The 23853-nt window shown below is 40.2% G+C and overlaps 1 protein-coding gene across 4 annotated transcripts in view; it reads left to right on the top strand.

Moving 5' to 3' along the window:
* Positions 1 to 415: 415 nt before the first annotated feature.
* FAT4 (FAT atypical cadherin 4) overlaps positions 416 to 23853 on the top strand; it is a 156411-nt gene continuing 132973 nt past the window's right edge. The window contains exons 1-2 of one of the 4 annotated variants that reach the window (XM_074341175.1): positions 417 to 1109; positions 1962 to 7148. In XM_074341175.1, coding sequence (XP_074197276.1) covers positions 1974 to 7148 — 5175 coding nt within the window. In that variant the 5' untranslated portion in view covers positions 417 to 1109; positions 1962 to 1973. Of the gene's footprint in view, positions 7149 to 23853 lie in introns of all 4 variants that reach the window. The other 3 variants (XM_074341168.1, XM_074341179.1, XM_074341165.1) reach the window with 3 other exon arrangements.

Genomic DNA, 23853 nt, shown 5'->3' with positions numbered 1-23853 from the left:
CTTAATCCTTCCTCCTGCTCTAACAGACCCTCACCCCCCGCCTTTCTTTTATTTCTCTCGACCCCCTTACCTCTGAGTTATTACTAGCATAACAACCTAACGGTCTTCCCCCAGACCCCGCCACTAAAGTTATTTATCTGCAAACCTGACCCCACCCCCATCTATCCTGCGGAGGCTTTTTGCTGTTATTGCTCAGACGCCGGCCAAGATTTGACCAAAAAGAAAAAAAAAAGAAAAAGAAAAAAAGCACCCCCCTTCTCAGCGCCTCCTACTCGCCGGGCTCCCACACCCGACCGCCTACAGTCCTCCGGGAGACTGGAGTGATTAGCATCCCGAGAAGCCAGTCCGAAGCCGAAAAAGGCGGAGAGCGCTCGCGGTAGGAGTGCCAGGCGGGGCTGCTTCAGCTCCGGCCCAATGGGGCTGGGGTAAGGGAGGGGCAGTAGGTGACAGCACCGGGAGCTAGGGGGAGTCCGGGCGAACTAAAGTGCGGGGATCAATGAGTGGCGAGCAAAGTTTCTGAGTCCTGCTCCAGCTTGCGGTCTTCCCTCCCCCTCTGTTTGTGTTTCGGCGACGCGCTCTGTGTGTGTGCGTGTGTGTGTGTGTGTGTGTGTGTGTGCGCGCGCGCGCGCGCGTGCGGCGGGGAAGGGGCGGGGAGAGTGTGAGGGACCAGCCGGAGGTTGAGAGGGGCTCGCTGAGCTCCAGCTCCACGGCGGTACTACCTTCAGCCCAGGCAGGCGAGAGGGAGAGCGCTGACAGCCGCGGTCCGGAGCTGCTGAAGGCGTCGCCACAGCCCAGCGTCGACTTACCCGCCTCCACCACCAACAGTGAAGGAGAAAGAGGGACCAACCACCCCCACCCCGCCCCAAACAAAAAGCCTTGTGGATTACAAAGTGAAACTGACACGGGACAATAAAAGCAAAGGGCACGAGGTCAGGGGCGAGGCGCACTAGAGTGGGCTTCTCTGACTGGGGCGCGGGAGAAGGAGCCTCCTGGCATGGTGAGGGGAGGGGAGCGCTGCTCCTGCCCGACCCCGGCGAGGCCGAGAAGAAAGGGGGACCGGCGCTCGATTTGGATGTACAAATAATGGGTCGACAGGCGTCCCAGCAGAGGTAAAAATAATAAATAAATAAATTTTAAAATGCCTAGAAGCTCTGGATTTTGCCTGAGCCCGACTACGGGTTCGAAGCAGCAGCAGGGGCGGCGGCGGCGGCTGCTGGAAGAGAAGGGACGGAGCTGAGCGCTCCCGGGTACCGGAGCCCTAGCGCCAACACGAGCGCTTGGAACGCAGTTTGCTCGCTGCCCGCGCTCAGACGCCGCCGCCTGGGCCTCAGCGGCCACTTCTGCAGCCTTGCTGGAGGGGCGTTGCAGCCTTGTTCTTGAGGAGTGGGGACTCGAAGTCCCTTTTCTTCGGCTTTTGGGAAAGGAATTCGATAATCTCTCGGTTCCCCGTCGCCCCCTTCCCCGTGCGTAGTCGTTTTTTCCACACATCGCTACGGACGGTTGTCCTTCCCTCTTCAGTTTCTTCGCCGTGGGTAAGTTCTAAAGTTTCTGAAGACAGTTGTTTGCAATGATTCCTCATATACCTTAACTACAGGCAATCTCTCGCAACTCACATCTACCCGGGCGAAAAAGCTCAGACTCTGTATTCAAAAACAAAGTGAAGGGGGAAAATGTAGGAGGTTTGAGAAACTTTTCTGGGAACTCATCAAAGCACAGGAGACAGGAGTGTCCAGAGGAATGCCCTGCTGCTTTTCCTCAAGGCATCTCTCTCCCAGTAAGCGTCCAAATGGCTACCTGGAGCCTTTTGCTGATGCGACTTGCTTCTGCTGGGCTGGAGGTTCTTTGAAATAGAAGAGCTCTCAGACAGAGCCATCTGCTGCATGTTTGCTAGGGCTGCTTAATCCCTGTCATCATCACACTTTTTGCCTCACTTCTTCCTTCTCTTTATCACGCCGTTCCAGGGAGCCAGGACCATGGACTTGGCAGCAGACAGGGCTCCTGGCCGCCCGTGGCTCCCGCTGCCCCCTTTATCATTATTTCAGCTCCTTCGCATCTTTTGGCTGTGGTCACTACTCCCGGGGCCAGCCCGTGTCAGCGGGGCTGAGCAGCGCCAGGTGTTTCAGGTGCTGGAGGAGCAACCTCCCGGCACGCTGGTGGGTACCATCCAGACGCGCCCAGGCTTCACCTATCGGCTCAGCGAAAGCCACGCCCTGTTTGCCATAAACAGTAGCACCGGAGCCCTGTACACCACTGCCACCATCGACCGCGAGAGCCTACCCAGCGACGTGATCAACCTGGTGGTTCTTTCCAGCTCGCCCACCTACCCCACCGAAGTGCGAGTGTTGGTGCAGGACCTCAACGACAACGCCCCCGTCTTCCCGGACCCTTCGATTGTGGTCACGTTCAAGGAGGACAGTAGCAGCGGGCGGCAAGTCATCTTGGATACGGCCACCGACTCGGATATCGGCTCCAATGGTGTGGACCACCGCTCCTATCGCATCATCCAGGGCAACGAGGCGGGCCGCTTCCGCCTGGACATCACCCTGAACCCGAGTGGCGAGGGCGCGTTCTTGCATCTGGTGTCTAAGGGTGGGCTTGACCGCGAGGTCACACCACAGTACCAGCTACTGGTGGAAGTGGAGGACAAAGGCGAGCCGAAGCGGCGGGGCTACCTTCAGGTAAATGTGACTGTGCAGGACATTAATGACAATCCCCCGGTTTTTGGCAGTTCCCACTACCAGGCGGGGGTGCCTGAGGACGCGGCGGTGGGCTCCAGTGTCCTCCAGGTGGCGGCGGCGGATGCGGACGAGGGCACCAACGCGGATATCCGCTATCGGCTGCAGGACGAGGGGACTCCGTTCCAAATGGACCCCGAAACGGGGCTTATCACGGTGCGGGAGCCCCTGGACTTCGAGGCCCGGCGCCAGTACTCGCTTACCGTGCAGGCTATGGACCGAGGCGTGCCTTCCCTCACTGGGCGCGCCGAGGCGCTGATTCAGCTGCTGGACGTCAACGACAACGACCCCGTGGTAAAATTCCGCTACTTCCCTGCCACCTCACGCTATGCCTCCGTAGATGAGAACGCTCAAGTGGGCACTGTGGTGGCTCTGCTCACCGTGACGGACGCAGACTCCCCCGCGGCCAACGGGAACATCTCTGTGCAGATTCTTGGGGGCAATGAGCAGCGCCACTTTGAGGTGCAGAGCAGCAAAGTGCCGAACCTGAGCCTCATCAAAGTAGCCAGCGCCCTGGACCGGGAGCGCATCCCTTCTTACAACCTAACAGTTTCTGTCTCTGATAACTACGGGGCGCCCCCTGGCGCAGCGGTCCAGGCGCGCTCTTCTGTGGCAAGCTTGGTGATTTTCGTCAATGACATCAATGACCACCCTCCCGTCTTTGCACAGCAAGTGTACCGAGTGAACCTGAGCGAGGAGGCGCCCCCAGGAAGCTATGTGAGTGGAGTATCTGCCACTGACGGCGACTCTGGTCTCAATGCTAATCTGCGTTACAGCATCGTCTCTGGCAATGGACTAGGTTGGTTCCACATCAGTGAACATAGCGGCCTGGTGACCACTGGGCTTGCTGGGGGCTTGGACCGTGAACTTGCTTCTCAGATTGTACTGAATATCAGTGCTCGGGACCAGGGAGTTCACCCCAAAGTTTCCTATGCCCAGCTGGTAGTAACTCTATTGGATGTGAATGATGAAAAGCCAGTGTTTAGCCAGCCGGAAGGATATGAGGTGTCTGTGGTTGAGAATGCTCCTACAGGGACAGAACTCCTGGTGCTTGGGGCAACTGATGGGGACTTGGGTGACAATGGGACAGTGCGTTTCTCCCTACAAGAGGCTGAGACTGACCAGAGGTCATTCCGACTGGATCCTGTGTCTGGGAGGTTGAGTACTATCTCCTCCTTGGACAGAGAGGAGCAAGCTTTCTACTCCCTATTGGTTCTGGCCACGGATCTGGGCTCCCCTCCCCAGTCATCAATGGCTCGTATAAATGTGAGTCTTCTGGATATTAATGACAACAGCCCTGTGTTCTACCCTGTCCAGTACTTTGCTCATATTCAGGAGAATGAGCCTGGAGGTAGCTACATCACCACAGTGTCTGCCACTGACCCAGATTTGGGTCTCAATGGGACTGTCAAATATAGTATGTCAGCTGGGGACAGGTCTCGGTTTCAGGTCAATGCTCAGAGTGGGGTTATTTCTACAAGAATGGCCCTAGACAGAGAAGAAAAAACTGCTTACCAGTTGCAAATAGTGGCTACTGATGGTGGCAATTTACAGTCTCCCAACCAGGCAATAGTCACCATCACTGTATTGGACACTCAAGACAACCCACCTGTATTCAGCCAGGCTGCCTATAGCTTCGTGGTCTTTGAGAATGTGGCTCTGGGATATCATGTGGGTAGTGTGTCTGCATCCACCATGGATCTCAATTCCAACATCACTTATCTCATTACTACTGGGGATCAGAAAGGTATGTTTGCTATCAACCAGGTCACTGGGCAGCTTACCACAGCAAGTGTGATTGACAGAGAAGAGCAATCCTTCTATCAGCTGAAAGTAGTAGCCAGTGGGGGCACCATAACTGGAGACACTGTGGTTAACATAACAGTTAAGGATTTAAATGACAACTCTCCCCATTTCCTTCAGGCAGTAGAGAGTGTGAATGTGGTGGAGAATTGGCAGGCAGGTCACAGCATTTTCCAAGCCAAAGCTATGGACCCTGATGAAGGTGTCAATGGCATGGTACTCTATAGCCTGAAGCAAAACCCCAAGAACCTCTTTGCTATCAATGAAAAGAATGGTAACATTAGTCTGCTAGGTCCCCTGGATGTCCATGCTGGTTCCTACCAGATAGAGATCTTGGCATCTGATCTGGGTGTTCCCCAGCTCTCCTCTAGTTTCATCTTAACAGTTTATGTCCATGATGTGAATGACAACCCACCAGTGTTTGACCAGCTTTCATATGAGGTCACCCTTTCTGAGTCAGAACCTGTGAATTCTCGATTCTTTAAAGTGCAAGCTTTTGATAAAGATTCAGGAGCAAATGGGGAAATTGCATACAGCATTGCTGAAGGAAATACAGGGGATGCTTTTGGCATATTCCCAGATGGTCAATTGTATATAAAAAGTGAACTGGACCGTGAACTTCAAGACAGATATGTTTTACTGGTGGTTGCTTCTGACAGAGCAGTGGAACCCCTTAGTGCTACTGTGAATGTTACTATAATTTTAGAAGATGTAAATGATAACAGACCTCTTTTTAACAGTACCAATTACACATTTTACTTTGAAGAAGAACAGAGAGCAGGGTCATTTGTGGGCAAAGTAAGTGCTATAGATAAAGACTTTGGGCCAAATGGAGAAGTAAGGTATTCTTTTGAAACGGTGCAGCCAGATTTTGAGTTGCATGCAGTTAGTGGGGAAATTACAAATACTCATCAGTTTGACAGGGAGTCTCTTATGAGGCGGAGGGGGACTGCAGTGTTTAGCTTTACAGTCATTGCAACAGATCAGGGGCTCCCTCAGCCCCTCAAGGATCAGGCCACCGTACATGTGTACATGAAGGATATAAACGATAATGCTCCCAAGTTTTTAAAAGACTTTTACCAAGCTACAATATCAGAGTCAGCAGCCAACCTGACCCAGGTTTTAAGAGTTTCGGCCTCAGATGTTGATGAAGGTAGTAATGGACTTATTCATTATTCTGTAATAAAAGGAAATGAAGAGAGACAGTTCGCCATAGATAGTACCTCTGGTCAGGTGACACTGATTGGCACCTTAGACTACGAAGCAACAGCTACCTATTCCCTTGTAATTCAAGCGGTGGATTCAGGGGCAGTCTCCCTCAATTCAACTTGTACCTTAAATATTGATATTTTAGATGAAAATGACAATACCCCTTCCTTCCCTAAAACAACTCTATTTGTTGACGTTTTGGAAAATATGAGAATTGGTGAACTCGTGTCCTCTGTTACTGCCACTGATTCAGATTCAGGTGACAATGCTGATTTACATTACAGTATTACTGGGACTAACAACCATGGGACTTTTAGCATTAGCCCCAACACTGGGAGTATTTTTCTTGCCAAAAAATTGGACTTTGAAACACAGTCTTTGTACAAATTAAATATAACAGCAAAAGACCAAGGAAGGCCTCCTCGTTCATCTACGATGTCAGTGGTTATACACGTGAGAGACTTCAATGACAATCCTCCTAGCTTTCCTCCTGGGGATATTTTCAAGTCTATTGTTGAGAACATTCCCATTGGAACGTCTGTCATTTCAGTGACTGCACATGACCCTGATGCGGACATTAATGGGCAACTCTCCTATACGATCATTCAGCAGATGCCAAGGGGCAACCACTTTGGCATAGATGAAGTCAAGGGCACTATATATACTAATGCTGAAATAGATCGGGAATTTGCTAATCTCTTTGAGCTAACTGTAAAAGCCAATGATCAAGCAGTGCCTATAGAAACCAGAAGGTATGCTTTGAAAAACGTGACCATTTTGGTTACAGACCTCAATGACAATGTTCCCATGTTTATATCACAAAACGCCCTTGCTGCAGACCCTTCAGCTGTGATTGGTTCTGTTCTGACGACAATTATGGCGGCTGACCCAGATGAAGGGGCCAACGGAGAGGTGGAGTATGAGATCATCAATGGGGACACAGACACCTTCATCGTGGATCGTTACAGTGGAGACCTGAGAGTGGCTTCGGCGCTGGTGCCTTCTCAGCTGATCTATAATCTCATAGTGTCAGCAACAGACCTTGGCCCTGAGAGGAGGAAATCAACCACTGAATTGACCGTCATTCTTCAAGGCCTTGATGGACCTGTTTTTACGCAACCCAAATATATAACTATTTTGAAGGAAGGCGAACCCATTGGCACCAACGTAATATCAATAGAAGCAGCTAGCCCCAGAGGATCTGAAGCCCCGGTGGAGTATTACATTGTTTCAGTCCGTTGTGAAGAAAAAACTGTTGGACGTCTCTTTACTATTGGACGACAAACGGGTGTGATTCAGACTGCAGCCATTCTGGACCGGGAGCAAGGAGCGTGTCTTTACCTGGTGGATGTTTATGCCATAGAAAAATCAACTGCTTTTCCCAGAACACAGAGAGCAGAGGTAATGATTTTGCAGTCACTTATGAATTATTTGTTGCTGTGTTTTTTAGAAAGATTGCTCTATATTTCCTTTACATAATGATTTACCTTTATTTTTTATTGTTAATTGTACTGACAAGAGCATACAAAAATGTTCTATCACAGAGCCTAATAAGAATTACCTAAAATTTAGCTTTCATCCTGGTCAGAACCAGTGAAGAGTTTTTACCTTATATTTCATCTCATGCAATCATATGAGTAAGGCTAAGGAGAACTCTCTAGCTATTTCAAAAGTGCAAACAAAAAATCCACTTATCTAAGTTAAATCACTGCACTAAAGACAGCCTGGTAAGGAAGTCATAGAGGCTGAGCAATTTCAGACTTAAGAAATCCCTGTTCCAAAACGAAACATTTTGGTAGAAATCAGCATTCTGGAATAGCTATCTAGGGGGAGTGGCAACGGAGGATGGGGGATAGTTTACATCAGGACGGTATTAACTTTCACATCCTCAGCAGTCTTGGCAGTTTCTTTATAGACAGTGACTAATTTTAATGTGCCGAGCCAAGTTTGGGGAGATTCCTGATTTCATCTGCCTTCACATTTTAGGCACCGTCTTCTGACTTAGGGTAATCCTTTCTCTTCCCTCTTGAACTAAAGCATATAATGTGCTGTGAATGATCAGAGATTAGAAGCTGTTTCTTGAGACAAAACTGTGTTGTTCAGTGCCATGGCATAGGTACAAGTTGTTCTTGTCTGCTGATGGGTAAGAAACTAGCTTTTCCTAGCCTAAGCCAAAAGAATTCCAAGCCTGGCTTTTCCTGGGGTATATTTTTGGCTATTACTGCCTCCGTGTATCATTGATTTGTTTTGTAATTGAAGTACTTCCAATGTTGTAATGATGATCAACTAGAAAAGATACAGCCAGACTCTGAAAAGCTCTTGCCTGCTGTTCCTGAAGCTCTCCCTCTCCACTCCCTTCAAAGATATTCTGGTGCCAGTCAGCCAAAAACACAAAATATCAAATGTGGTTTGTGATACTTGGCAGTAACCCAGACACAACATGCTAGTGAAATTGAGGCTCATGTGTTTCTTTTCTTGCTTTCTTTTCTTTCTTAGAGAGGTGAGGGGTTTTCTTCATTTAAAACGTTCATTTATTATTATTATCTTTTTGACTCCCCTGTAATAGTTTATTCATAATAGCTACCTATATCTGTTCTATGGATGAACTAGTATATTCATGGCCTAGAAGATATTAGAGATATAATTATAGATATAATTCTTGATAATTCTTAGAGATGTAATTCTAAGTGGAGTTCAGTATTATCATATTCACTTAGCCCTGAAGAAACTTCTAACCCACATGTCCTCTTTTACCTAATTAGTTTTTTAAAGACCTTAACCTAAGTCTTACATGTTGAGCTATGTGGATTAACACGGGGCCATGATTTACATGTAATTTGATTTCAGTTTGGGCTTGTTCCTCCCCTAAACCCACACCCTCGCTCTACCTTCCTTCTCTGGAATTATTTCTTAGATGAAGAGATTCAATGAGTTTAAAAACTGAAATATTAAAGATAGGCAATTTATCATTCTAGACTTTAGCTAAATTTATTAAACTGTAAAACAAATTATGTTATTGGTTGTTTGGTTCAATGTATTACATTTATTAGAATTATATGGAGAATGAGAATAAATGTCCATTGTTATCATGGGGAGATTTATTTAGTCTTATTATTTACCCATTAGATATGCAAAGATTGGCTTAGCTTAAATTTTTAAATTTAAGATTTAAATTGCAGAGACAACAATAGGCATGAAGATTAAAAATAATAATTATAAGTCATTTTGTAAGTAATAGGGGATTATGGGCCTTACTTTTTTAACCTCAAATAATACCAGTATGAAAAGTTATTCATATTTACTGTACTCTATTTATTTAAAAATCTAGAGAGGATTCATCATAATGATTTTTTTTGTGAAAAAAATTGTTTGTCAGGGTTTCTTCTGTGAACTAAAGTGCTGAAATTGTAAACCAAGTTGGAGTTCCCAAGCTCCAACCACTCCTAAAATTAAAATCAAATGTGTTTCTCCAAAGAATATTGAAAGCAGTAGTTGGGAGCTAGAATTTCATATTATTATTGGTTGCATCTTTCAAGTATATACAATAAAGTTCTTTTTTTTTTTCCTTCTGCTCAAACATTAATTTACCATGATTCTGCAAGAAGCAGTTGTAGGTTACCTCTGGTTGTCAGAGGTGATTTTTCAATTGTTTGTTTCCATGTGCAAACTTTGCTCCAATGCATTATTTCACAATTTATTCATGCACACTGATAGGAGTCTTGGTTGCTTACTCAGGTTTCTGGCTAGAGTCATGGCTGATCGCATTCCATGGGCAAGCAAAGGGTCCGTGGGTAAAAGAGAAATGATTTAATCTGCATTCTTTTTGGAGCTCTGACACTTGTGGAGGGGGACGCTGAAAACTGTGGCTCTAATACTGCTCACTCCAGAGATCTTCCTGGTTGAATACCTTCACTATCCCTACCTCTCATACCTAAAACTTTGGCACGAATGAGTGTCTTTGAAGGATGGCTTTTGGATTGCAGACACAAGGCTTGTTACCCTTTTATTTTGTATCTTTGTATTCTCAGAAGAGTCTTGATTATGTTAGAATAGCTATTGTACATTTTGTACCACTTATAAGTTCAACAAAATTAATAGAGATGTAGTACATCAATCAGCATTTTTCTTTTAATAAGTGTTTTATAGGAACATGGAACTTAGGGACTGGGTTGAACTTCTGAAGGTGAGAGGCTTTGTCTCATTGATCTTTATTATCTCCTAGTATAATATCTCCTTGATAATAATCTCTGAGAGCCTAGTATGTTACCTGATGTACAGTAGATGCTCAGTACATGTTTCCTGAATGAGATGGTAGAAGAGCCAACACTGGCATGTGTGTTCTCATGCCTCAGAAATAAGCAAGAGAGAGAAGCAAGGGGAATGGAGGAAGCTGGTAAATTCGATCTTGATCGTTAATTGAACTAAGGACATAAAGATATACCAGTTCTCTCTGTTCTACAAATGAACTGAGAATTGTCAGAAAACTCAAAGAGAGAAGAGGAATTTAGGTGGGTGGTCTCACATGGAACTTGAGGTTTAAATGGAAGGAAATACTGTATATGCTTCTACATTGCAGTTGTCAAGTTTGTTGGTCTCAGGACCCTGAAGAGCTTTTGCTTAGGTGTTTCTTATCTATTGATATTTTTTATTTAAAACATAAAGACTGAGAGAATTTTAAAATATTTATTAATTTATTTAAAAATTACATTAACCATGTAACATATTTTTTTTAAATTTTATTAAAAGGACTTTATTTTGCCCAATTTAAAAAAATAATGAAAAGAGAGACATTATTTTACTTCTTAAATCCCTTTAATATCTGGCTTAAAAGAAGACAGCTGGATTCTCAAATCTTCTCATTCCATCTATTGCAATGTTTTGGTTAAAGTTTATGAAAATAACCCTTCCTCATTCAGTTAGATGGCGCTGGATAAGGGAGAGATACTTGGATATCCTTTTCAGATAATTGTCGATTTTTTTGGATACCACACCAGAATTTCACAAGTGGCAGTTTCTTAAAACTTATTGCAGTGATGAATCTGAAACCCCACCAGTGAACTTCTCATACTTTGTTACATGAAAATATTGCTGTATCTTGCATTCTGAGTGGAATATTTCTCTATACATGACTTAGAAATACCAGGCATTGATCCTTTGGAAAATATTGATATAACTGATAAGGATCTTTTCAAAAGAGTCTTTAAGTATATTGACTCTCAACCTCGCAGTAATGGTTTGGAGTGTTCCAAAATTTGAATTGTCCCTTGAAAGCTCAACTTTTATCATTAATAACATACAGTGTTCATTGTTTTCCTGACATAGCAGCCTCCTTTTGTTCGTTTTCAAACAAACAAAAATGTCTGCTGCATACTCAAATCTAAGAAAAAATAGTTTCTCTTTCAAGTGAAAATTGTATTCCACAAATAAAGCAGCTAGTTCAGCTTATAACTCAAGCAATCACACACATGCTTTCCTTTGAGACAATACTGCACGTAAGTACAGATTGATAGTTCTTTGTGCACATTTCAACCATTTGTCACACAGAATATTGAAAAGACATTGAGATTTAGGGTCTAGATTTAATAAAATTAATAATCTTCCTATTTCTTCAAGGAAAGTTCTTCAGTTTTTAGGTGAAACTGGCATTTTATTTTTACTGGGACTGTCCAGCAGTGAAGAATACAATTACTGCTGGAATGCTTTGGCGCTCTGCTTTGCTTTGTGCTAAGGCACCAGCAGTTCGACCTGACAGTGCTTTCTGCACCTCTACTGTAATTGTCAACACAGTGAAAAGGTAAACTATGTTTTGTATTATCATGAAGACGGTTTTGATTTCCTAAGCATCTTTAGTGGGTCTCTGGTGTGCCTAGGGCCCCATATTCCACAACGAAGAGCCACAGGTCTGGGTACTGAGATTATTGCAATTCATTTTTTAAAAAAGCCACTAGAAATATTCTATTAAAAAAGTGTGTTTAGAATATTAGGTGAACCAATTATGATTCATTAAAAATTAGAAATGAGCTTTAGCAATTGATAATAAATTATTTTCACAATGAAATGATCAAAATTTCCAGGAGGAACGATGGAGACATTTGTAATATCAATACTAAATACCAAGTTTAGAAATGATTTTAGAATCAGAGTTAGTGCACCTTTGATTACATGTCTGTGTATCTTGTGTATCATACCTCACAGGCAAAATATAAGCAAAAGAACTGAATATATAATAATAATTAAAACCATTATTATTACAAGAAAATTTATTATTTCACTATGTTGAGTCATTGAGCTGAGTGCTAACTGCTTCTTTGGGGATTTTACCGTTTGAGCCACCCAACAGCATTCGTCGAATCCTTCCCATCTCATGGTTGTGGAAACAGTCTCAGAAAAGTTAAGTGATTTGCTGAAGTTCAGATAGAAAGGAAAATCACACCCAGACTTGGTTAGTCCTTCATTTGTATTCTAGCTGCAATCCTGTAAAGCTAGGGCAATCTACGGCCTTTGTTAAGAGAGGGGCTCTTTACTCGGTAGATACAAGTACGTATGTGTGCTTTTGATAACCTTGTTTCCACACTCTTTTTGGTGTTAAAAAGGCTTCGAAAAGTAGTATGATGCATTGTCTGAACTAGGAGAGGCGTGATTTTTGCCACCTTGGTCAAGGCCATCCGCCGATGCTCTGCACTCCTACAGGTCAGTTTCTGGCAGCAACAACGCTCCCAAATTGAGGGTATGTGGAGGTGTTTGTGGGGCAGGGAAGAGGAGGGGTAGGAATACAGAAGAGGGGAACTGGGACAAAAGGAGGGCACAGGTGTGTGTCTTGACTCTCCTAATCCACAGCCCTCTACAGTTTGGAAGCAGTCGCTGTAATTTATGAAGGTGGAGAATCCATTTTTGGATATTCAGATGGTAAATCCTACTCTCCTAAGGAATAATGATGAATGTGGCTGAACAGAGTGTGAAAATTATATTAAAAGGAGGAAAATATTTTCTTACTTCGTTGGTTTTTGATCTCCACAGTGGTTTTTTGTTGTTGTTGGTGTTGGTGGTGTTGTTTTGTTTTGTTTTTAGCAACATATAATTTATTTTCTGATTTTATTTTTGCCCTTTTGGTATGCCTTTAAATTTATTAAACAAAATACTGTGACTTAAAGGGCTCTGTCCGTTTTCAAGACATGTACAAATGTGTTTCACAGGCAGGAATATTGATGGACAGTAAAGCTCATGCTGCATATTTCGTGCATGGCTTTGGGATGCTCGATGTGGTCTCTCTGTTTTGGTGGTAGACTTCCATAAATATCATTTATCTTCTGACACATTTATTGGGTTTTGGTTTTTTTTTGGCCTTTATTAAAACCTGAATCCTATTAATCCTTTATTGTTCTGTTAAATTTTGAGGCAACTACTCCAGGAGTACTTTTGAAAGAATATTTATGTACTTCACGTCTTGTGGAATCAATTTTTCATTGCATTGTCTGCAGCTTGCGCTCGGTCATCACTACCGTGAAAAATGCCTCATTAGCTGTGAGGGACTGTTGAGTTAGTGATGATAAAGGATTCCACGGGCCCTGAGGTGTGTCCTCTCTTCCAAGAATAAATAAATCTAAGGTTCAGCTCTTTATAATAGCCATAAAAATAGGTTGTATTCAAAATTAGGAGGTTGGGAGTGGAAATAGGAGAAGAATAAACTGGCAAATGACATGGGCCAAGATGAATTAAAGAGTTTTTTTAGAGTGTCCTAGATATGGAATATGGTAATTATTTTCCAGTGCTTTCAGGGTCTAAGTAGTCTGTAACAACAGTGGCCCATTTGAGTAGTACAATGAATAAGGAGGAGAAAGTATGAAGAATGCAGAGAAGTGAAAAACTTTTAAAAATTCTACTAGACAAGTATTTTTTCATAAAATATATACATGTAACATATCTGTATGTATAATATCATATATAAACATATATGCAACCTTTGTACAAAGGTTGCTGGATTTTCCCTGGTGTTAATCTCCTGAGCCAAAATGGGACAATAAAGCCATGAAGATAAAACATAATCTAACTGGGAGTTAATTTAAATGTGATGATCAAGAATTGACTGTAAGGATACAGTTTCCAGACATGTATCCATATTTGGGAGACAATCAGGGGGTAACAACCAAGTTTTAAGGTACTGAGGAAATGCTGAGAGACATTTGTAAACTCTGCTTGACAGCTGGCAATTGGAAACGAATGGACTGCTGTGGATTATTTGTTTCAGACTATTGACACTTTTCTGAAACGTTTTATCATGTATAGAGTCTAACATTTATAAAGTGCTTACATTATGTCAAACGCTGGTGAGCACCAGGCATTGTCTTGCCTTCATAGTAATCCTGGAGATATGCACGACATCTTGCCATTTGATAAATGAGAATATGGAGGCTAATGGGTTAAGTTTATGGAGCTGGTTTACAGTGGAAGCAGATTTGAACCCAGTAGTCTGACTCCAGAGTCAATACAACACTGACTAACCACACACGTTCTAAGAATGGTTGATGCTTGTCAGTACTTTCATAGGCAGACAAGTTTTACTATGTAAAGAATTGTTCTCGTATTTCGGTATTTCTTCATTCTGGTGACTGAAGAAATATAGGGTAAGGTGGAATTTAGTCAGTGACCAAGTAGTAGGATTACTTTGGTCCCTGTTCATCTTTATTTAGGTTAGACTTGAATAAATGAACCTAAATCTGTCACTTTTTCATTTTGTTTTCTTCAGTTTGCAGTGACAATATATTTTCATTCTTCCAGTTCCTGCCTCACTTACTTTCTTCCCTGCCTTCTTTCCTCTCATTATCTCTTAAATCCACCCCTATCAGGCTTGGCTTCTGCCTCTAGTGAAATTACTCTCCCCAAGGCCACCATGATTGCCACATTTTTACATCCACTGGGCAGTTCTCAGTGCCCGTTGAATATGTACTTCTAAGTCATCAGACTCTGAGAGTTTTATATTCTGTTTCTTGGACCAATTCCTTCTCAGCCTCCTTCACCAGCTTCTCTCCATGCCCTCAAATTTTAAAGGTTGAAATATCCCTGGAATCATTTCTTTAAAAAAAAAAAAAAAACAAAAAAACAAAAAAAACTCTTCCTTTTTAATGTACGCTTATTCCCTTGAAGATCTCAGTTAATCTCACGATTTTAAATAACATTTATGTGGATGACTCCAAAATTTTGTCTCCACCCTCTATATCTGTCCTGAATTCCATATTCAGATAACCAACCACTTCCTCATTATGTTTGATTAGTTTCTTAATAATTTTAAATTAACCTTTCCAAATCTGATGACAATCCCAAATCTTCTAACTGTTTAGGTCAAAAAACTTGGAGTTATTCTTTGACCTCTCATTTTCACACCCTGTGTGCAATCTGCCAGTTAATCTTGGCTTGCTCTTAAAGGTATATCCAGAAACTGATCTTTTCTCATCACTTCCACTGTTACTACCTTGGTCTAAGACACCATCCTCCTTCCCTTGGATTACTAAAGACGTCTTCATACTGATCTCCACCATTCTTTCCTACTCTTCTCCTTCCTTGCTTATCTGCTTTATTCCTACTGGCTTCTTGCTGTTCCCAGGACTTGCTAGGCACACACCCCCTCAAAGTTCTTCCTCCCGACATCTATTTGGATAATTTCCTCCCTTGCTTCAAGTATTTGCTCATATCTCACATTCTAAGAGAGAATTAACCCTCCTTTACTGACTTATTACTTATTACCCACGCTCCCATCCTGGCTGACCTCCACTTCCCTGCTATAGGGTTTCATATGCACCCCTCCTTAGAACTGATCAGGCTCCTTCACCAGCTTCTTCTCAAGTCCCAAAATGCTAAATGCTGGAGTGCCCTGGAACCAGTTCTTGAAATTCTTCCCTTACTGATCTACTCCACTCCACTGAGGTGAGGAGCCCAACCAATCCCATTACTTTAAGTGCTATGTATGCGCTCTACACGTACAAGTGTGTGTGTGATATAATTGGCCGATCGATAGTTTTGATTATGTTTTATCTGTCTTCCTCCTGCAGGAATGAAGTTCCACCAAGGCAGGTATATTCGCCTATGTTCACTGAGGTACCTCAAGAGCCTAGAACATTACTTGGAACACAGTAGGCACAAAGTCCATTTTTGCTGAATGAATGAGTGAACTAATGAGTAGATGAACTGACTTCCCCACTTCTGTCCTTGATCTCTTTTATCTAGTCTAGCAGCTGGAGTGATGATTTAAAATGTAGGTCAGATCCTTTCACTCACTTGCTCAAAACCGAGGGCTTTCCATTTCACTCACAGAGAAGCCAGATCCTTATAGTGAGTCCTGAGGTCCTATGTGACCTGCTCTTGTCAGTTATCCCCTGGCTTCTCTCCCTCCTGGTGCTCCCTGGCTGAGCTCGCTCAGCATCCACAGCGTGGGCTCCAGGCTCCTGCCTCCGCATCTCCTGCTGGTCGTGCTCTCTGCCTGGACGCCAGCTTTGCGCTCCCCTCACCTCTTTTCTTAGAGTCACCTGGCAGAGTTCTCCCTCAGCCTTCATTTTCCTCTTTCCTTCTTTCTGTTTCTTCTTAGTCCTTATCATCATCAACATAACACATATGTTACTTCTTTCTTTTGTTTACGGTATGTCTTCCCTCTAACATATACATTCCCCCAGGGGAAAGGTTTTCGTCTGTTTACTATTGCTGTATTCCCAGCACCTTCCATAGGGCTGGCTCAATGCAGACGTTCAGTAAATCTTAGCTAAACTAAGGAATTACTGTTGAACATGCTGCAAATACGCTGCTTAAGCGCCAGGAGCTCAGGCAGTGATGCGTGCTGAAGGAAAGGAGTCATTTTTCATGTCTCAAGCCAAGTCATGGAGCTTCTTCTGAAATTAGTGAAGCTAGCTAATTGGCCAGGGCTGATTTTCCTGGATAAAATGACAGTGGCTGCATGACTAGACTGGCTAAGAGCCTGTAACTCAATCTCCAGAAATCTGCATTGTCTAAAGTACAGTGAGATCACTGATGCTTATTTTATAGACATTTGGGTAAAGTAGAACATTTTAGAATATATATAACAATGTGTGCTACTTCATTATCATGTCCTCTCATTTCCTTAGAACTTACCAAATTTTACTTGAGAGCCCACATCTTAACTTACTATAAACCATGTTACTCTTTAGCAAAATAGTGAGGACATAGGAACCTTTTAAAAATCACTGCTTTGAATGTTGATGAGTTTAGGTACTGTCATTCTTTTTTCAAATTTACCATCCTTGCTCAATATTTAACATCAATGAGATTAGTAAACTTGATTAATAAAATGCAGCAAAGAAAATGATATTTACCATTTCATTCTGACTGAAGTTTAGGAGAAACTGCAAGCTTTTGATGTGGAAGAAGCTTAATTTAAATGTCCTCACGGTTACTCTCTGAATCTCATCCTCATCCATGGAATAGAAATGATAGTAGCTTATTTCGTGGCTTCTTGTGAGAGTGAAAAAAAAAAGGTATGCACTGAAGTTTGTAAGTTTCCTTCCCTTTTTCCAAAGTACAGATACACAGAGAACTATGAACATTAGAGAAAACCACTTTCTATTTCCAGAGTGTTTTAGAGTGCAATTCTTCTTTTTTCTTAATTTCCCTAACAAATCTATAAGGAGGTAGATGAAGTGGGGTTTTTTTGTTGTTGTTCTTTTTGTTTTTTTGTTTTTTGCTTCATTTTAAGGAGGCACAGAGAATTTCATGCTTTGCACGTGGTCACAAATGGAGACAACATGCAGGTTTTTCTAACTTTGGTCCACATGCTTGACATTAAACCACACTGCCCAGTCTGTGGTTAAGTTAATGCTATTTACTCATCCATCATTTTATTACCATTGACATAATTCAATAATAGTTATAGTCCCTTAAGGGAGTGAACTTCCTGCTCCAGAAACTTTGTTGAGATGCTTAGTTGCTTACAAAACAAGCAAATTAAAATAGATTATTCAGTGTTTGTTTCAGTTTGAAGCCTTCTGTCTCATTTAGATGAGGACTGTTCATCTCTCAATTGTCAAATATTGACGATGATGAAATCATGTGTGTTTATCTGAGAACCTATTTTGAAAATGTTTTTGTCAATTATTTAATGCAATTCTCTTAATTGAAATCAAATTGGCTGATCTCATCAAATAAAGGTAAAACTATCTTTTTTTCAAAACGACTTTTTAAAAAAAAACAAAAATTCTGATATCTTCTTAAGTGAGAATTTTCTAATTCATAATTAAAATATTTTCCTGAAAAGAAAAATACTATATTGCTTTCTGAAATTGTTCAAAATAAGCAAATACCTAAAGAAGACGTGCTTCCCTCCTGCTGGCATAGTGTATTGTAGTATGTAACTTTGTTTTTCAGTCAAAATATTTACTCTTATGTTTATATATAATCCACCTCATGCTACAGTGGGTTTGAAGCAGGTTACAAAAGTATAGATACAATGAAAGGAGGATAAAATAGTTAAATGACTCTCTAGGAAGTAAAAATAAGCATAGCTAAAAAATAACCCTGGACTATATAAGATTAGTGTTCAGACATGTATGACTTAGGTGGTCCAGTAAGTTTATATGTAGCTTCTAGAGGCCAGATCAGACAGAGAAATGAGATCAGGTTTATACGTCATGGTGTCCTAAGACTACAGGAGCACATACAGTGTAAGAGAGTTAACAAAAGAAATACAGATTTTCTAAACCTTAGGGAACTAAGAGGAATTTATCTCAGATGCTCAAAAGAGATCTACTTTTAAGTGATGATTTTTTCAAGGATACTTTTACCAATACAATGACAGAATTTCAACATCTCCTATTGTGATGTCTTTTAGCATGGGCTTATGGCAATTTGTAAAAGTGCGATTCTAACAAATAATTTATTTATGGGTCAAAAGAGATTCCCCCATTGGTAAAGTGTTCTTATTTGGCTTTGTTTCATGTAGTGGATTAATATTTTATAATCACACAAAGAGCATTCCTATTGGGGTTTTCACATTAGCATATCCACAGCTCATCACAGGGTTTCAGGAAGATTTTAGCTTAATCCATGAGGAGACTTCTATTCTTTTAAAGGTCCATTTAAGGCAATTGCTTAAAATACTTGGCCTAAATCCAGCAATCTGTGTCTTAGATTGTGATCATTTCTTAGAAACATAATTGAGTTACTGAATTTCACTTGAACTTATTGGATTGCTTTAGTGTAGCATTTTCCCTCACCAGTAGCTATATGGCGGTCCTTTAATTGCTACACAAAGTTGACTCAGTCTTTTTTTTTGTCAATATGGTACCTTAAATTCACCACTAAAAAGATGAAAATACTAATTAATGTGTATGACTAAATGGAACAGAACTGCATGTGTTGCAACTCCAGCTTAGTATTTTATTACTTTGCATAATAAAATAGGGAAAGTTATTTATTTATCCATTGAGTTGTAATTAATTACAAGAAAGCAATGAATCTTTAGCATTTCAAGTCTGGAGCCTGGCAGATTTAGAACACACTTGACCCCTGACTTGCTGGAAAATGAAGGAAGTGGGAGTAAACATTTTCTTTATAGGACAAGATGCTTTGGGATGGGAGGGACTCCATGAGCTTGCCAAAGCTTTGGGTCAAACTGAGCACAGATGGCTATAGCTGATAAAGGTGTCTATTATTGTATTTTCTTCTTGGCACTTTTCTGCCTGTGTGTTTATACTTAAATGAAGAATTTTTTGTTGCTCAGCAACCAAGAGAATATACATTTAAAGGATACATTTTTGTTAACTAAAAAAACAAAAAAACTGGTAGTTTTAGATATTGGTTATTGGAGGTTAGGGAGGTGTTACTTTGAGCAGTATTAACATTAAGCAAAGGTGATTTTCCAGGAGAAAGTGTTTGCTATTCATGTCTAAAATTAAATACATCACATTATACATTTACTTCTTAGCTTGTCTTTACCTTCTACCTCAAATACTATTTGAAAAAAAATAGCCTAAGTTAGTGTATTATTTTAGTGAATTTAACTTCTTATGATGCATAAGGGAAACATTACATTTGCAGAAGTGAAACTATAATTTCAATTTTATTTTCATGACTTTAATTTTTCCTAAAATCAATTATTGTAAAACCTCCATTAAAGGATTTAATATGTACTTCAATTTCTGAAGGAGTTCTATGTTATTCTTAATAATGAGTAAACTTGTGCACTGCATGATTAAATGTTTTTTATAAGTAAACATACATTTGGAAGTTAGAATAATTTTGTTCAAATCCTGGCTTCACCCTTTCATGCTGTGTGACCTTGAAGCAGAAGTTAAACATCTCTGAGCCACAGTGCCTTCATCTGTTAAATAGAGAGAATTCTAACCACTTATTTTAACCACTGCAAATAGCAATGCATAGTTTCCTAAAAGTCTGGTTTACTTTTAGTGGTGCTACATTCAGTTATTTACTTCTTGTGTGGTCCAGAAAGCAATGATTAAAAAGAAAAAAGTGTAAACAGCTACTGGGCATGTAAATAGCTACTGTTTATGCAGGAATTGTGATGACATTTCTAATGATACCATGTAAATGGGAAACAAAACCAAACTTACAAATTATATTTCCTGGTTTTAGGAAGATTATTAAGGAAGCACATTAAAAAATACCCCTGATAATTTTCTTCATTTATTCTATATCAGGTAGAAAGATCATTTTTAAATGACAGTGACTAGAGAGCTGGAAGACATAACTAAGAAAGATTATTACCTAAGACAAGGAACAAATGTAATTTTTAAAATATTGATTTGCATGAAATTTAAATTTAAGTTAATTGCAGGATTCTTCTTTTCATGTTAATATAATACAAAACCAGATAAGTATTACCCAATTTTGGACTGTGTTCTGTTAAGAGTATCATATACTGAAGTCATTTTAAAACATAGCCTATCTGGGATAAACAATTTAAATAAAAACTTTATTGAAAGGAAAGTGTTAGAAATTAGATTTTAGAACATATTTGAGCCCTAAAAGCCTTTTGTTTCAATTTAATACCATATTTGAAACATTTCATAGAGAGAATTTTAAATATTCCAACTAATATCTGATCATTGTAAGCACTGCAATTTTAGGAGTTCTATTTCTAAGAAAAGATATTGTGAAAGCTGTTAATTTTACTTGTGCTTTTCTGAATAAGGAGTCTTCTTTCTATTCCAATAGAGGAAATGAAACATGGTACTTCTCTGATGTCAAGGCACTGATGCTGGAACAATTTTAAATGTACTATGATTATGGAGGCAAATACATTTAAACAGAATTGGAGTGGTAAGAGGATGCCAGTTTTTGTTGATTTCCAACTTATGTGTCACACACTGTACTATATGTTGTACAAATATTATCTAATTTGCTTCTCTCAGTAGTTATTTGAGGAACATAACAGTATCTCCATTTCATAGATGGAGCACCAAGGACCATGACAATTTGAGTAAGTTGGTTTGTGGTAGAGCTGGATTTGCGTTGATTTGGTTCCAAAGCTTTTGTTCTTTCCACCAGATTCTTCTGCTCTTTAACTATTACACATCATTGTCTGCTAATGTAATAGAAATAATGAGATTAAAAGGAAAAAAACCCATAAATGTAAAAAAAAGCATTTGTTTGAGTCTTGACCTCTATCATAACCAGGTCTTACTTTTTTGTTTGGAATATTTATATAATGAATATGCACTTTTTGAAAGCTAAATAATATAATCAAACAATATTTTTTAAAGAATTAATAATCTTGCTTCAGAGAACATCAATGAATTGTGTTAAACTATAAATCATGTTAAAAGGCAAGACATGCTGAGAAATCACAGAAAATTTCTATTTGCTAAGGGTTGAATTCATGATTAACTGAATTAAATTAGATGTTAAAATAACGTTGAAAGCGGTGTCTCTATCATTGATACACCTAAACATATCTCCTAATTAAATACTTTAAAATGAATTAATCAATTTATGCTTTTAATGATGGCTTTGGAAGAAAGAAAAATATAATATTTAACTTCAATTTAGTTATTGATAATTAATATGGATTTAGTCATGAAAGAAGGGATAATATGGAGCCCACACTTATAAATACACCTATATATTAAAACACCTATGTACATATAACGCAGTATATCTAATGTGTGAGTTGCATTGAAGATTAGTGTTACTGTGTGTTAAGCGTTCCTTATAATGTTGTCGAGTCCAAACTTGTTCTGCTTGCCACATGACAGGCCAATAAATCGAGAGATGAGGTGTTGGGGCAAGAAATAACAACTTTATTCGGAAAGCCAGCAATCTAGAGGATGGCAGACTAATGTTTTGGAGAACTATCCTACTCAACTCAGAATTCAGGCTCCTTTTATACTAAAAAAGGGGAAGGCGTGTAGTTGGTTGTTGAAAACTTACTGGTGTAGGAATTCTTTGTTCTTGTAGCTGTCCATGTGGGTCAGGTCATGGTGCCCCTGTAAAACCTTTAATAAAACAAATGTTATTTTCTGTTCTGCAACTTACTATCTTTATATAAGTGCAAAAATGTTAACATCCTTTAATGTCAGAGCCTTGAGAATAAGCTCTCCTGTATATTTCAGGCTAAAGGCAACATTCTTTTACGAAAGGTGCACAGCTAGCAAGACCAAGCCTAGAAAACAGGGCACCGGGCTAAAGCCAAAGGAGCAGATCCAATATGGAGACGGATTGTTCTTTTCTGTTACAAAATGAGAACACCTTTGAGAGCTTTCTTGCAGTGTTTCTCAGTAGATAATTCAAGCAACTTCGGGTTTCCAGTTTTCTTCTGAGATGGAAGATGTATACAGAAACAGGAGAGTTGTTAATCGTTTTCCTGGCCATTGTATATGTTCACCATGTGAAAATCTTGTTTCTGCTCATTGTCACTGAGGCAAACCAAGGACTCCTAAATTAGAAGGGATAAGTGCTAAGACCTTGTTCTTTTTTAAATTGTGAACAATTTATTTGCCTTTGTATTGCCTTCCCATCCTCAACTTTCATTCCTGTATTCAGTATGCCAGACATGGGGTTTAGTACTGGAGATTCAGATTTGCATTTTACAGATCTAGGCCTCCAGGGGACAAACATCTAACAGGAAGACAAACATCACATAAACCATTTTCAGAAAATGTAGAAGATTGCTGTGATGAAATAAAGTTTTACCAACTGATTATAGTAACTGGTTTCATACAATTGAGATTATCTTACTTAAGACTTGAGTTTTTGTGCTTCATAAGGGGTTATCTGCATATTTTAAATTATTGGGAGTGAAATCATTTCCTTGGTCTCTATTCGGGGAAGACATCTATTAAACAATATCTATCTTTAATAGTTTCCTGTTTTTAAAATATTTGATATGAGATATCACTGTGTAATTAAATAGAGCTTGATTTAAAGTATGTCCACCTTGGGCCTCATTTCAGAGATGCTTTAGTATCTAAGACACTCTTAGATGGTCTGAGGCAGCTTCTCAGTCCCAATGTGCCTTCCCTCCTTCCTGCTAGGACCCTGGGCTGTTCTGGGCTGCGTCTCTGCCCTGAAGAGCTACCTTTGCTCTACAGTGCCTCTGTGCATGCGTACATTTGATGAAGATGTGTATCTTGGTGAGGAACTCTATTCATTTGTCTTCAGCATTATTTCTAAGTGTGATAATCATTATTAAACAAGAACAGTATGGTTAGTAAATAATATTATTGAACAATAATGGCAACTATCCCTAAAAGAATATGAGCTATTTATTAAGAAAAAGTGGCTATTTATGCTTTTTGATTCAAATCTCAAAGTAATGCTATGAAATAGATGTTGCTTTTTAAAAACATTTAAAAAAGATTTATTATATATTTTTCAAAGGAATAACAGTAACAAAAACTCAAAAGAGATCTTATTAAAAGTATTTATTCTTAGCATAGGGAACAACATTTTAAGATTGCATATATGTGCTTTACAAAGAATATTTATATCCAAGGTTTTGAAAGTAGAATCAGAAGGGGGAAAAGGACCAAAAGAAAAGCGATAAAGAGAATTTAGAAAAATAAATTGTAAAACGTCAGTAGTTTTACAAATGAGAAAACTCAGGCTTAGGGAAAGATAAATTTGCACC

Source organism: Camelus bactrianus, chromosome 2 (assembly GCF_048773025.1).
Source record: "Camelus bactrianus isolate YW-2024 breed Bactrian camel chromosome 2, ASM4877302v1, whole genome shotgun sequence".
NCBI classification, from domain to species: domain Eukaryota; kingdom Metazoa; phylum Chordata; class Mammalia; order Artiodactyla; family Camelidae; genus Camelus; species Camelus bactrianus.
This window is presented reverse-complemented; position numbering and strand designations above follow the sequence as displayed.